This window comes from Mustela putorius, unplaced genomic scaffold (assembly GCF_011764305.1).
Source record: "Mustela putorius furo isolate JIRA1106 unplaced genomic scaffold, ASM1176430v1.1 tig00003845_pilon_pilon_pilon, whole genome shotgun sequence".
NCBI lineage: Eukaryota > Metazoa > Chordata > Mammalia > Carnivora > Mustelidae > Mustela > Mustela putorius.
In genome coordinates this window covers 13,740,161-13,754,016 of record NW_025421998.1, presented here as the reverse complement: position 1 = coordinate 13,754,016, position 13,856 = coordinate 13,740,161, and the positions used below count along the sequence as shown (strand labels likewise).

Genomic DNA, 13,856 nt, shown 5'->3' with positions numbered 1-13,856 from the left:
CCTCTGGTGGAGGCTTCGGGACCCTGTGCTCACCTTGGGTTTTCAGGACCTGCTGGAAACCCCTGTGAGCTCTGCAGCCGCAATCCTTTTTTCTAGAGCAAAACCTCTGATCTCCTGAAAATCACACGTCAGAGACAAGTGATATTCAAAAGACACAGAAATGCCCCACTCTGGGGTCTGGTTTGTATGGAGCCAGGGACCTCACAGCTGGAGTTCCGGAAACATCCACATGCACACACACACACAGAAGTCTCGGCAGCCAATGACACACACAGACACCACCGTGCTTAAACACAGATTTATTGCAAACCGACACTGGAGAGGGACTTCGCAGGCGGGCACCCTGCTCTCCGCGGACCTCGGCTGACGGAGCTCAGTGGCCGATTGGCGGTGGCCGTGTCTGGAGAGAGAAAACACGCAGGCTGCACCGGCTCCAGGGCCCAGGCCGGCAGCAAGGGTCAGAGGACACCCGTGAGGACAGCCCACCCTCCGCCACATGGACCAGCACCTCAGCCCGGCCCACCACTCCCAGACGCCGGGGAGCCACTGTCACAACAGGCAGGATGGGCAGAAACCAACACTGACTATAATGTCAGACAGGGGAAGACAAGGGACCACAGAGTCCACGGCTCCCCAACTCCCAAGTAGCTGGGGTGCAGGCGCATGCCGCACCTCGTCATGCCAGAAGACCCTCACGGCGTGGTCCAAGGCCCGAGACCACCCAGAACAGTTCTAACACAAGGCGCCGGTGACGTGGGACAGGCGTGCACATTCCAGAGGCCCCGAGGACGAGTCTCAGCAGCTCCATGACTGGCCGCAGAGCCAACTACAGGAGACAGGGCTCCGCATCCCCGAAAATGCTCCCCCCTAGCGACCTGGTATCTGCACTTCCCTTAACGGCACCAGAGCCACCCGAGGCTTCCCAGGGATATTGGGAAGGAGGCATTCAGGTATCCCCACCCATTTCTGGCCTCCGGGAGCCACATACCTGCCCCCACAGGACTGACGAGCCAGTTCCCACCTACTCGGGTGATGGGGGCTGTTCCCAAAAGGACCATCACCCAGAAAGGAGTCCCTGTCAGCCGGAAGGACAGAGCCACGAGGGGAGGCCCCGGGAGACGCACTGGCCAATGGCCCAACACACCGCGGTCCCGGCTGGCGGAGCAGGGGCACAGCAGACACAGGAGAAGGGGCGCCGCACTCTGCTCTCCCGAGGACACCCAGTTGGCTCTCTGACAACAACCGGGTCCCACGAGAAGACATGGAGAACAGTTCCTGCTGTGCCTGTGGCCACTCGGGGCTGTGTCCCCAAGTTCAGAAGCAGCGACCAGGACCCACCTTCTGCTGCTCTGCAACGGGGCTGAGCAGGCAGCGGACGCATACAAACGCCAAGCGACACCACACGCGCACAGGTGCAGGAAGAGGTCACGGACAGGGCGCCCCCCCACCCCCCGCAGGTCAGCAGCTGGCCTGGCACCCACGCCCAGCCCCCAGCACGAGGAAAGCAAGCAGAGCGTGCGCACAGCAGCCAGAGGAGAGCGGGTGGCCGGCGTCCCGCTCGCCCCGTGCTGCTCCCAACAGTCCAGAGATGCAGCGCCCGGCACCGCGGGTCCACCCTGGAAAGGAACGACGGCGAGGGCAAACCCGCCAGCAAGTCCCTGGCAGGAGGGAGCCCGGGGCGCGCTCCCTTTCCTCTGGGCACTAGAACTGCACGGCCCCCGGGGAGATGTTGAACATGGCCGGGTCGAATCGCTGGCCTCGGAAGGGGGAGCCTTCAGCATCCCAGCCCTTCTTCAGCATCTCATGGACTTTCTACAAACAGAAAACAGACAGAGGTTAACGCACGGCCCAGAACAGGACTCGTTCCCATTCTCTACACAAGGATCTGCCGTCCCTCCTGCCCATGCCCCCTCTCCTTCGGCATTAAGCTCAGTGGTGCAGCCATGAGCATGGCCGACAAGTCCCAAGGTTAACGGATCTCTGCCAACCTGGGGTGCATAACCACACCGAGGGCCTAGAAAGCACCTCAGCCCCTCACAGGCCCAACCACCCCTCCTCTCCAGCTCCTGCTGCCCCTTCCAAGCCCCTTCCCCACCAGCCACTCTCTGGACAGGAGCCCCAGGTGAGCCCTGACCACTGGTGAGGACTGTGTACTGGGGCCACCCAGGGTCGTCCAACTCCCGCTACCCCCCCACTGCACCCCCAGGCCCTGTCTCCTCGGGAGCCACCAGCCAGTCCTGCTGACCCCCTGCCCCCAAATTTCCTACTTCTCCCGGGGACCTGCTTCCCTCTAGTTCAAACGTCCATGGCCATATGCTTCCCCAGATCTGGCTCCCTCACCACCAGCTCCTGGCACAGTGCTCCTGCCTTCATGCTCGTGGTCCGAACCCACTCCCCACATGATGCATCCCTCACAGCCACGTGCGAGGACGGTCCACGTGTGAACACACCCTCCCAAAATCGCTGCTGAGCCCAGAGGAGTCCTGGACAGCAGTGCTGGTGCCAGCCATTCGAGAGTGGGTCACCGGGCCGAGGGGCACAGCAGCCCCCGGCTCCCCCATGTGGGCTCGGAGTGCCCGACATGCACGTGCCCCAGAGCCACACGCCGCCCCTGGCACACGTCAAGTCCTCGTGGGGCCCCCTTCCGACTCGAGGCACAGAGACCTGTGAGATGGCAGCACCGCTAAAGCTCTTCTTCAGATACGTCCCTATTGGGTGTCTGTCCCTGGGCCCGTCGGTGAGAGCCTCCTGCTCCCACGCAGGTGTATGTGGGCCTGGGAGCCCAGCCACTTGCAGGCGGCGGTGCTCGGGGCCCCTCCATGGCCCCGAACTCACACGGCTTTCTTCTGGTGGCCACAGGCAGCAGTCCCATAACGGCCCAAGGCAGTTACCAATGCCCACAAGGGCAAGGCCCCCACCTGCGAGCTTGGCTGCGACAGTGGGAGACACAGGCCACCTCGGCCCCTCCAGCCCTGTAGGCCCAGGTGGTCAGGGAGCCTGACCAGGGGAAGGTTCGGAGACTCGGGGCAGGAGGACTGAGGCAGGAGGACTGAGGCAGCAGTCCTGAGGAGGACTGCGGGATTGGGGCCGCAGCCCTGGTGCCCGAGCCACCCGGCCACCTTGGACACGAGCTGGCACCAGCACCTGCTCCTCTCAGGGGAGCTGGAGTCCATGACCCAGCCAGCCCTGCCCGACCGGCGTGCAATTGCACTCCCTGAGTGACCGCCGCGGGAACGAGGCTGCATGGGGGCCCTGAGGAAAGGGCGGCAGGAGCAACACCGGGAGGAACAGTGAGGACGCCTCAATCCTGAGTGGCATGGGGGCTGTGTCCACACAGGTGGAACAAACGAGGAACTCTGCCCCCGCAACACGGGCCCTTGCCACTGCCCATCACGCTGAGAAGCGCACACAAGCCGGAGGGAAGCGACCCTTCCTCACCTCAGCGGCCACACAAGGAAGAACAAGCGCGCCCAGCCTACCTGCATTCCCGCCCCCGGCACATGCTATGCGCTGTGGACCTCTGCCTATGCGTGGTATGGACGACCTCTGCCCACGCGGACCCCTCCTGCCCCTCCTCCGACGTTGCAAGGGGACTCGGAAGGATGCTTTCTTTCATCCCGTGGGCCCTGCAGCAAGGCTGGGCCTGGCTCCCCACAACTCTGCAGAGGGTCCTCCTGGGGCTCAGGGAGGGGCTATCTGGGCACCCCCACACCCCGACCCCAGACAGCCGGCCTCGCGTGCACGGTCCCACATCTGTGTGGCCCAGCTGCGCGTCCCAGCCCTGCCCCCTCAGGTTCTGGAGCACAGTGGAAACGGCGCCCCGCCCCACAGCCCCCGCAAGGACCCCGCGGCATACCCCCCCGACCCCGCCCAGCGGCCCCCAGCGCCCCCAGCCACACACCCCTCACCAGCTCATGGCTCTGCGGCTTGCCCTGCAGCTTTTGGTGGTAGTCGAAGGTGAGCCTGTCCAGTACGGCGTGCTCCTCCTCGTCCACCGTGGCCATGGAGCGCTCCTTGTTGATCTTGTCGATGTCGATGTGCTCCTCGCCCTCCAGGACAGCGCTCCACCAGTACTCGCCCACCTTGCTCAAGCTCACCTGGGACATGCGGGCACACAGCGCTCCGTGTGGGGGAGGCTCTCGTCGCCCGCCACCCTGGATTCTCCCAGAGGCGGAGGACCCGTGGGTGTGAGTGCCCCACACCTGCTCTGCGGCCGGGACCCCAGCCTGGCCCCTACCCCAGCCTCCCTACACCGCCAGGGACAGGGGCCTCCATCCACATCCTTTTCCCTTGTCCTTCTGGCTCACCCACGACACCCCCAAGAACCTCTCCTGCTTCCAGCACAACCCCAAAGCCAGGGTAGCGCACAGACAGGACCCAGACAGCATGCTTCCCTGTGGGCTGGTAGCGGAGCTCCTCAGGGGCCAAGAATGGGCTGGCAGGCGGCCCACTGTCCACGTAGTCTCCAAAAGCACGAAACCCCCAATCACACCCTGAAGGCTGGGAGGTAGGGCAGGTAAGACTGGCCTGCGCCGGGTTAGCTGTCACTCAGAGCAGCACCCCAAGGAGAGGAGGGTTCTTGGCCAGAGGACAACTGTGATACCACAGGCCCGGAACTGGCCCCTATCAGGGATGGCTGTGAGAACACCATGTGCCTGAGCCCAGCCCCCCCGAACGTCGGCCCTGGCCACCAAAGCAGGGCTCCATCCCAGTCCTGCAGAAGGACTCGGGGTGCAGGCACAGAGGCAGGGCAGGCCACACAACGAGAGGGTGTCCGGGTAACAGCAGGGTGTCAATGTCCGAGGATGGAATAAGCCTCTCCCGTGCTGAGTACCCCAGCGGGGGTGGGGCGTGAAGACAGGAGGATGAAGCCGTGGGCTCGGAGACGAGGGACTGCTCCCTGCCAACACCACGGCCGGTGTCTGGGGTAGACTGGATTCGCAGATGCTCCGATTAGCCGTTTCTCCTGGACTCTGCTCCTCAGTAACCTGACCCAGACCTCTGAGACCCCAGAGTCGAGAATGCAGCCCCCCTCCACCGAATACAGATCTGGGTTCCAATGCACGAGAACCTTCCGGGGGAGAGGCCTCATTGTTCCTGCTGTTCCTGGACGGCACTCCGAGGCGCTTCCAGGCCGCTCTCCCTCTGGGGGACAGAGACCCTCAGGCTCTTCCCACCTGAAGGCCCCCTGTCATCACCTCTGTAGAGGGCACTGCACACACCCCGGAGTTAGCACCTCACACGCCTGACCGTGCAGGGCTAAGGGCAGAGCTGCTCTGTGGCCATCAGCCCCACCTCCCAAGGCCACGGCAGGGGTCAGCCCCGCACTGCCAGGAGCCCCGCTGCTGGCCCTTCCACATGGATGGATAACCACGTTGCAGGACAGTCCGACTCTGCAAACAAGGAGCTCCTGGGCCCTGCTACCTGCACGGGCCCTTCGTAAACCCAACAGAACCCAAGAGAAGCCCAGCATGACCTTTAAAAACACATTTCAAGATGAAACCAGCGGATGGTTCCAACACAAGCAATTCAGTGCGCTGAGCGCTCGGTGCACAGCAAACACCGCCGCTGTCTGCTTCAGAACACTGTCCTCACCCTGAAAGGAGCCCTGCGCCACCGTGTCATCATGCTCCCCTCCCCCACCGCGCACACCAGGTGCCCTGCCCCCAGCTGCTTGCACTCAGCGGGTTATCCCCACGGTCTGTCCGCGCCACCCAGCGGCCACAGTCGCAGGCAGGAAGGGGCGCGCTGCTGTGGTGCTGGTTCATGGTTCCGTGCCTGAAGATGCCGCCATCCTTCCGCGTGCCCGTTTCCCAGTGTTTTCCTGAACAGCTGATCGGGAAGCGCCACGGTGTTGACCATCCCGAGCACCAAAGGCCTTTAGGTGGACGGGTTTCCAGGCTTCCAGCGCTCGCCAAAACGCAGGGGTCCCCAAGCCCATAGCCGGAATGAATGATGCACGCTCTGTGACCTTGCTGGCCGCCGAGGAGACAAGCAACAGGACAGCACTTCTCACCAGGAGACCGAGCGGGACAGAGGAAGGTGTGTGGGCAGCCCAGCCATGGTAAGTTAGAGTTGCGCAGGAACTGGTGGCCCCACACACGGGTGCAGGAGCACATCTGCTGGCACATGGCCAAAGACTACGGTGAGCCTGTAGCTCCGCTGCCGAGAACCGATCTTGAGGGGTCGACCTAAGTCATCTGAGAATGTGGGGGCACAGCCTGCACGCACACACTCGGGGTCCACGGAAGACACACGCTCGGCGAGTGCTAAGCCGGGCAGGGACCCGCCCTAGCAGAGGGGGCCACCGGCACCACCTGGGGGGAAACAAGGACAGGGCGCCGGGGCGCCTCTGGGACAGCATGGCACGGGGGAGGCACTGACTCCACGTCTCCGAGCCGAGAAAGGAGCCTGCCTGAGAGGCAAGGAGCCTCGTTTAACATTCCTGAGTGTGGGAGGGAGGGAGGCAAGAGCTGTCATCCGGTTTTAGCTGCCACCCCTGCCTGCTGGGAAGCCTGCCAGGCGTGTCTGATGCACATCCACTCGGGGACGAGGGCCTCGCCCACTAGGAGGTCAGAGGCACGGGGGCCACAGACTCTGGGTCACCCTTCGTGGTCCATGTGGCCCTCAAGGCAGTTTTGCCCCTTGGGGCCCTGTATTCTCTGAGTCCAGAGGGCGGAAGTCCAACAACGAGGTGTTGCCGAGCTGGGCTCCCTCCCGAGGTCTCCAGGGACAGGGGGCGGCTGCATCTCCCCAGCGTCTGCCTGTCTTCATGCCAGTCTTCCTGCACGCCCTCCTCTGTCCCCAGCCTCCCTCCTGTTCTCTCGTAAGGTCCCATTCGCAGATTCCAGGCTCTGGCAAGGACACTGGAGCTCGCTGCGGCCCGCTACAGCCCTTGGCCCTTGACATGTTCCTCAGCAGATCTGGTGCCCATCACAGGGCCTGGCCCTGAACCGTCAGCAACCTAGAGATGTCAGCGGACGGACCAACCAAGGCTCTCAACCTCATCCTAACGGTCAGAAACAGAGCTCCCATGCGGCTGACGGGACTACCAAAGCCAGGCAGTGCCAAGCGGAGCTGAGATTTGCAGCAGGTGTGGCAGCTCCACCGCCTGCCCCCAAGGCCCCAGGGACGTGGCACATGCTCCTGGCAGCAAAAGCAGTGAGGGTCTTCACGCGTCAGAGCAACGTGCTTGCTCAGCTGTGGTATCATCTCAGATATGCGACCCCAAACGCCACCAACAAATGAGCCACAAAGCCCAGAATATGGCCCATGGTCGGGAGGGGAGGCAGGGAGAAGCCCCACCTCCCACGGGCAGAACATACCCGCTCTGCCAGGGCTGTGATGACAGGCAAGCTCGGGGGGAGCACGGGCAAGTGGTGAGGCCCTTGCACACGCAGTGCCAGCTGCTGACAGTCAGGCTGCTCCAGGGCCTGCAGGAAGGAACCCGTCCAGCGCCCGTGCACCCGAGGGCTCCCACACAGTCAGCGGGGAACATTCCCAGAAGTCACATTCATGAGCAGGGCCAAGTGGCCTCTGCCCGCGGCCAGCTCCACCTGGCTGAACTTGCAAACTAGGAAGGCCAGTGGCAGCAGGACACCATGCAGGCAGACGGGAGGAAGGCCTCCCTCGGCCGCACAGGGGCTCCCCCCACCCCCTCCAGGGCACCCTGCAGCCACAGCCGGAGGCAGAGAGGGGGAGGAAGCAGGTGGGCTCTGGGGCAGGGGTCGGGCTCCGCCTCGGGCGAGTCACAACCCTGTGGTGCATCCGTGTCCCAGTCTGGGAGACGAGCTTCTGGGAAGTTAAACAGGCCCCAAATGTGCTCAGAAGTGGCAGCGGGGTGACAAGGAGCTCACCGTCTGCCACAAGCCATAGCTGTGTCCAGGCGCTTGCACGCAGAACGCAGAAAATGGCAACACGGCCGTGACGAAGTCACAAGTCATCTCTACCAGCCGAAGGCTGGACCAGATGAGCTCAGGGATCCCACAGCAGTAACAGACAGTACGTGGGCGGCGACCCTGACGGCCACCAGGGCAGCGGCCAGGAGCCTCAAGCACCAGCGAGCGTGCAGCCAGCCCACGTGTGCAGGGCTGCTGCTTCACACATCCTGGCAGTGGTGTCACGGCAGACCGCGTGCTGCTGGCTTCCTGGACGTGCTCCTCATGGGCGCACAGCGACCAGGTGCCCCTGGGCCTCCCTCAGGGGCACTGCCCGGGAGCCACTCCGCCCTGTCCGCGGGCAACAGCACCCTGGATCTCAGCTCTCGTAGCTCCACTAGGATGGGTTGAGCCTTCGGCTGCTGGGAGGCTGGGGTGCGGTGCTGAGGAGACCCTGACTTTACCTCCCATAGCCCCGTGAAGCACAAGGCAGGCCAGGCCTGTGCAAGCACTGTGCAGCCGGGAGGGCCCAGAGATACGACTGGCCACAGGGCCGGAACATGGGAACAGTTCAGGTGTACCGGGGGACACGGAGGCGTGGCGTGATGGCGAGAGGGGCAGAGCCCCAGGACGACAACTGTCCCACTCCCCCAGAGAGGAGCAGGGGCCCAGAGGGCAGGGCTGGGCACAAATCAAGGTTGAGAACAAGAGCAGGTGGACTTGGCCTGTGCCCATGACCTGGTGTCCTCATCACTCAGAGGGCCCCGTGAGCACTCCCCAGCACCCCTGCACGGCAGACCCTTCCCCACGGGCGCCCGGCCCGTGAACGTGAAACTGAAACTTCCCTTCCCTGCTTCCAGCGCATGTGAGGAGTGGGTCTGTGTGAAACCCTGAGGTTCTGTCATGGACCTGACCTGGTCTGTCCCTGACGAACTAAACCCTCTCAGCAGACTGCATGTGAGGCTCTAAGGAGGGGCACGAGGCCACCAAAGATGCCTGGAACGGGAACACTAGAGCTCTCTGCTTGGCTTCTCCAGCCCCAAGGACGCAGGCTGCTGAGCACCCCCGTCAAATGAGCTGTGTGAACCTGCCGGCTCCGCACTCTCCAGGAGGACGTCCGTGAAATTCGATCTGCCTTCCAATTTTTCACTCATTTGGTTCTGCCTCAGATGTAACCAGGTCGCAGGCGAGCGGAAGCCTCTGGGACTGAGGGGGCATCCCACGCAGGCACAGCCACACTCTGGGGGTGACCCCGCAGGAGCTCCGCTGTGGTCACCACGTGTGGCCACCATGGGGGGCAAGGATGGAGGACCAGGCACTTCACCTTAACATCGGCTCCACTCCAGAGAATCACCTGCTGGGGCCCCACAGGGCCGAGGCCAGCAAGGGCGCCCCCGAGCTGTGCCCCGGACAGCAAGAATCCAGGCCTCGCAGTGGTGCGGCCCCTACCCCCTCCCTGAGCTCCAGCACTGACACCCGCACTCACCAGGACGCACTTGCCAGGCTCCAAGCTCCACAGGGAGCTCTCAGTGTTGACCTTGTGCGTGAACTTCCCTTCCATGAGGACGTGCTCCCCATCCTCCTCCAGCACAGCCACCCGGATAGAGCTGCTGCTCAGGGCCACCGAGACCTGGAACCGAGCAGAAGGGAGTCACTCTGCTGGGACAGTGGCGCCCGGCACATTCCCAAGCAGAACCTGGCTGCAGACCACAGAGGAGCAGGAGGCAAGGCCGTCCTGGGGGCCCACGGGCATTCTGGACAAAGAGCGTCCCACCCACCCAGCAGCACGGGAGCAGCCTGCACACCGCCAACTCCTTCAAGAGAATGTTAATGGAAGTTCTGTTTCAATATGCGCAATGACAATGCATGGAAAACTGCTGTTTTCCAAGGAAATCCCTTCTCCAAAGGGGAGACCAATGCCCATGGCGGAAAGCAAGCATGGCTGGTGCAGGTGTGGGGGTGCCTCCTACCCCCATCTTGCTGTCAGGCCTTGTCAGCAGGACAGCCCCGGAGGATGCCCAGGAGAGCCAAACCCCCACATGCCTGCCCGGTCTCCAGCCGTGAGCCACGGTGCCCTCCACCCCTGTTCTTGAAAAACCCAGCCTCTCAGTTCACCATCCTCTCACTGGGGACACTTGTCCTGGACAGTCTCTCCCCTCTTCCCCGTCATCTGTCTCCACAACCACACTGGGCCCTGCTGGGACCCTGGCTGGCAGCGTCCAAAGCTCGTGAACACCTGGAGGTCCGTCAGGTCAGTAACTGGAAGAGGAAAGAACGCAGAACTCGTCGCTACACCGTTTCAATTCTTTGTAAACTCTAAAATGTGCGTCTGTACTGCGGAATCTTTTCATGACAGCGTCTGCAAAATGCGTGCATTACCCGAACAGACACTGGAAGGGAGAACTCAGGCCTATGGCAGGGGGCCTCCATCTGCTTTTGTTTGGAGACGACCCTCCCACATGGCTTGGTAAGTGCTCACTGAAAGCTCGTACGGCACTGAACAGAAACTCTCCAAGTTCTAGAGGACCTGAGCTTAGCTCCCGCAGCCTAACTGCATTGCAAATGCCTTCCCGTGGAAGACGGGCCACGGAGGGCTGAGGCTCTGGAGTCGGCACCCTCAGGCGGCTCTCTGGCAAGACAGCAGGAGCGCCTCCTGAACTGAGCGGGCAGGGACGAAAGAGCTCCTATGGAGTGGAGTGACCCACGGCCCACACTGTGCCCAAACCCGGGGCAGGGGTGTCCTGTGGGCACAACTGCCCCCTCACCCCACCTCTGCAGGTGTCCCGTTCACTTGGCTGGCTCTGCAAAGACATGGGCCCAACTGGCTTACTTGGCATCCCATGGCCAACTCAACAGCAGCCTGGCACACTCCCGGACGGTGTCCCTGACCATGAACTTCGATGTGCAGTGGAAGCGCCCCAGGAGCAAGCTCACTTTAATAAAATCCTCCCAGCCAACTTTACATAACACGGTAATTTCCAAATTTGGGCAAGCTTCTCACACTGCAAGGCTTGCACAACAGGGGATGAGCCAGAGCACCAAAGGGAACCCAGACAGGAGACGCTTCCAGTTTGAGATGTCACGCTGGGAAGGGTGATCGTGTGTGTCCCAGCCTCTGTGACCCACAGAAAAGACAGGAACAAGGCACAAAGAGAAAACCGCCCCCAGACAATGCAAGGGAGGAAGGAGGAAGAGGAAATGAGAAGACAAGGAAAAGAGCAGGGCCGGGCGAAGGGTCTGCTGGTCTGCATCTGAGAGCCTCAGCTGCAAGGGGCTTCCGGCTGGCAGTCAGCAGGTAGGGAGGACGGGAGCAGAGCCTCTCAGGATCAGCCCTGGGACAGCTATCGCAGCCCCGTTAGAAGGGACAGGACCCCACTGTGGTACAGACCAATGGGGGCTGTGCTCCAGAGACACCGACCAGCAGTCTGAGGGGACTGTGCAGGCAGTCGGCCCCATGTGCTGTAAGTAAGGCTAGCCAGTCGACCCCTCAGCTCTACTCTACTCTCAGCAGCCGTAGAGTAGCAGACCTCAGATACATAATGGAGAAACCATCAATACTCAAAAGAATGGAGAAGATATATTTTTTAATTAAAAAAAAAAAAACAAAAAACTACCAGGGAATTAAGAAAGGCATTCTTGGGGCACCTGGGTGGCTGGGTGGGTTAAGCCTCTGCCTTCAGCTCAGGTCATGATCTCAGGGCCCTGGGATCGAGCCCCACATTGGGCTCTCTGCTTAGCAGGGAGCCTGCTTCCCCCCTCTCTCAACCTGCCTCTCTACCTGCCTCTCTGCCTACTTGTGCTCTCTCTTTATTTAAAAAAAAAAAAAAAGAAAGAAAGAAAGAAAGAAAGGCACCCTTAAACCAGCAACATTATAAAACAAAGACTTAAAAAAAAAAAAAAAGACTACAGGATGAAAAGGAAAAAAGGAAATTCTAAACTATTTCCAGTATACATCCTCAGGGAGCAGGGAGGTGTGAGAGGTGTGACTATGGAACTAAAATGAAATATGAAACTAGAACAATCACATACACACACCACTTAGAATTAAATACACAGAGGCTAAAACAGAATCTCAAAAAATAAAAAAGACTGGAAAACAAAGTCAAAAAACATGAAGATAGAGACAAGGACCAATCCGGGCAGAGAGGGTGGGGAGGGTGGCAGGAAACCATCCAGCAAGACAATGCTCCCGAGTGGAGGAAAACGTGCCTTCGGACAAAAGCGCACCAAGAGCTGTGCAGAAGGACCAAAACACGATGCGCTCAGAGCACCAAGAATCCGAACTACGGCCCTAAAAATTCCAAAGACCAGGGATAAAAATTTACTCACAAGAACCTGAACAGGAGAGATCTCTAGAAACACCGGACACAGGACGACAGGCAGGCAATGCCTTCAATCTGCTAAGGGGAGAATATTTTTGAAGTTAGATTTGCATTCACACCCAAACCATGAAATATGGGGAAGTTTAAAATAACAATTTAAGACATTCAAGAATCCCTTACTTATAACGTACCTTGAAAAAGTTCCTTGAGGCAAAAGCCCAACAAAATGAGGGAAAAAACCAAACCAGAGGAAGACCTGGGGAGAAAAAGGCCAAAGGCACAAACGCCCATTAAGAAGGTCAGTGGGGGCCTAGACCTCCTGCACAGCATGGTGACAGCAGCTCACAACATGGTACCATGCATGCAGAAGCTGCTAAGAAAGAAGACTCTGACACTCTCATCGCACACACACAAAACTCTCCGTACAGTGACAAGTGTAACAAATCCTACCGTGGGGACCATTCTGCAATACAGATATCAAAGCCTTATGTTATACCCCAAAGCTAATACAGTGTTATAGGTCAATTATATCTTAATAAAACTGGGTGTGAAAGGAAGATCCAAAAGGGATCCAAAACACTGAATTTAATCTAGAAGTACAGTGAATGGAAGCTCCAGGATGGGAGCGATACAGCAGAACTGAAACACAACTGGTCCAGACTGGAATCAGAGGTGACAGGACTTCAGGACAAGCGATTCTAGACAAATACACTATACTAGTGAGTCTGGATGATTTGGACATTAAGACGAAAGGATACTATTTTTTACAAGTTAAAAAAGAAAGCAAGAAACACCAGGAAAACAAAAAGCTACCCAAGAAATTCCTGATCCAAAAATGAAAATAGTAGAGTAACACCTTCAAAAAAGCTCTCTTTCAAAAAAGCAACAAGAACATTGGCAAAAACTGTCAATATGTACTTTTTCTGAACTTTGGAAACTAACCAAAGGTTTGCAGGAACCTAGAGAGCATTTATTCATGAAAAACAAGCTTTATGACATTTTAACTTACCCCTAGATCCATTCTCACTCTCTAGCCCCTTGGTAATCCACATTCCCAGTACAGCCTGGCAGCCATAAGAGAGAGCACAAAAAACCTAGAGCTCCTTCAAAGCTTCATTCCCAAAGAACTGATGACTTGAGCTGTGGGATGGTTCCCTAGAAGACCCCACTTGTTAGGCTATTTTTAAATGGACTCAGAAAAGCCTTTTTCCCCATGAAGTATTTGTTGAAAACAATTAGAGGTAAGTATTTTAACTTCAAAGCTGACTGAAATAGTGAATAACAGCTGAGGCAAATAAAAAGAAAAGTTGTGGAATATCAGGTCCATGGAGATTTTGAAAACATGGGACACATGAATGTGCAGACCATGTGTAGGCTTAGAAAAAGCCCTTCGGTGAGGTCCTAACCTCTCACCACTGGCCAACTTTGAGACTCAGCATACGCAAGTGGAGGCTAAGGCAAAATTTTCAACTGCCAGGCTAAGTGTTAAAGGCAGGCCCTAATATGTACGTGGAGTCCCTTAGGAGAGAAATTCACTGGTTCTAGGTGTTTAAACAAAGTCTGTCCAATCATTTGCTGATCACTAAGTTCACCAAGTAGAGACTTCACTGACCACACACAATAAAGAATACGGACATTGGAAAATTAGTTCAGAACA

The 13,856-nt window shown here is 58.9% G+C and overlaps 1 protein-coding gene across 11 annotated transcripts in view; it reads right to left on the bottom strand.

The window, feature by feature from the left end:
• Window positions 1–284: 284 nt before the first annotated feature.
• Window positions 285–13,856, bottom strand: part of NUDCD3 (NudC domain containing 3) — a 57,609-nt gene continuing 44,037 nt past the window's right edge. Inside the window, exons 4-7 of one of the 11 annotated variants that reach the window (XM_045089611.1) lie at window positions 12,391–12,455; window positions 12,207–12,277; window positions 9,364–9,507; window positions 285–1,812 (exon numbers count right to left, since the gene is read on the bottom strand). In XM_045089611.1, coding sequence (XP_044945546.1) covers window positions 9,404–9,507; window positions 12,207–12,277; window positions 12,391–12,455 — 240 coding nt within the window. In that variant the 3' untranslated portion in view covers window positions 285–1,812; window positions 9,364–9,403. Of the gene's footprint in view, window positions 1,813–3,901; window positions 4,098–9,363; window positions 9,508–9,992; window positions 10,137–12,206; window positions 12,278–12,390; window positions 12,456–13,856 lie in introns of those variants that run through there. The other 10 variants (XM_045089613.1, XM_045089614.1, XM_045089612.1 and 7 more) reach the window with 10 other exon arrangements.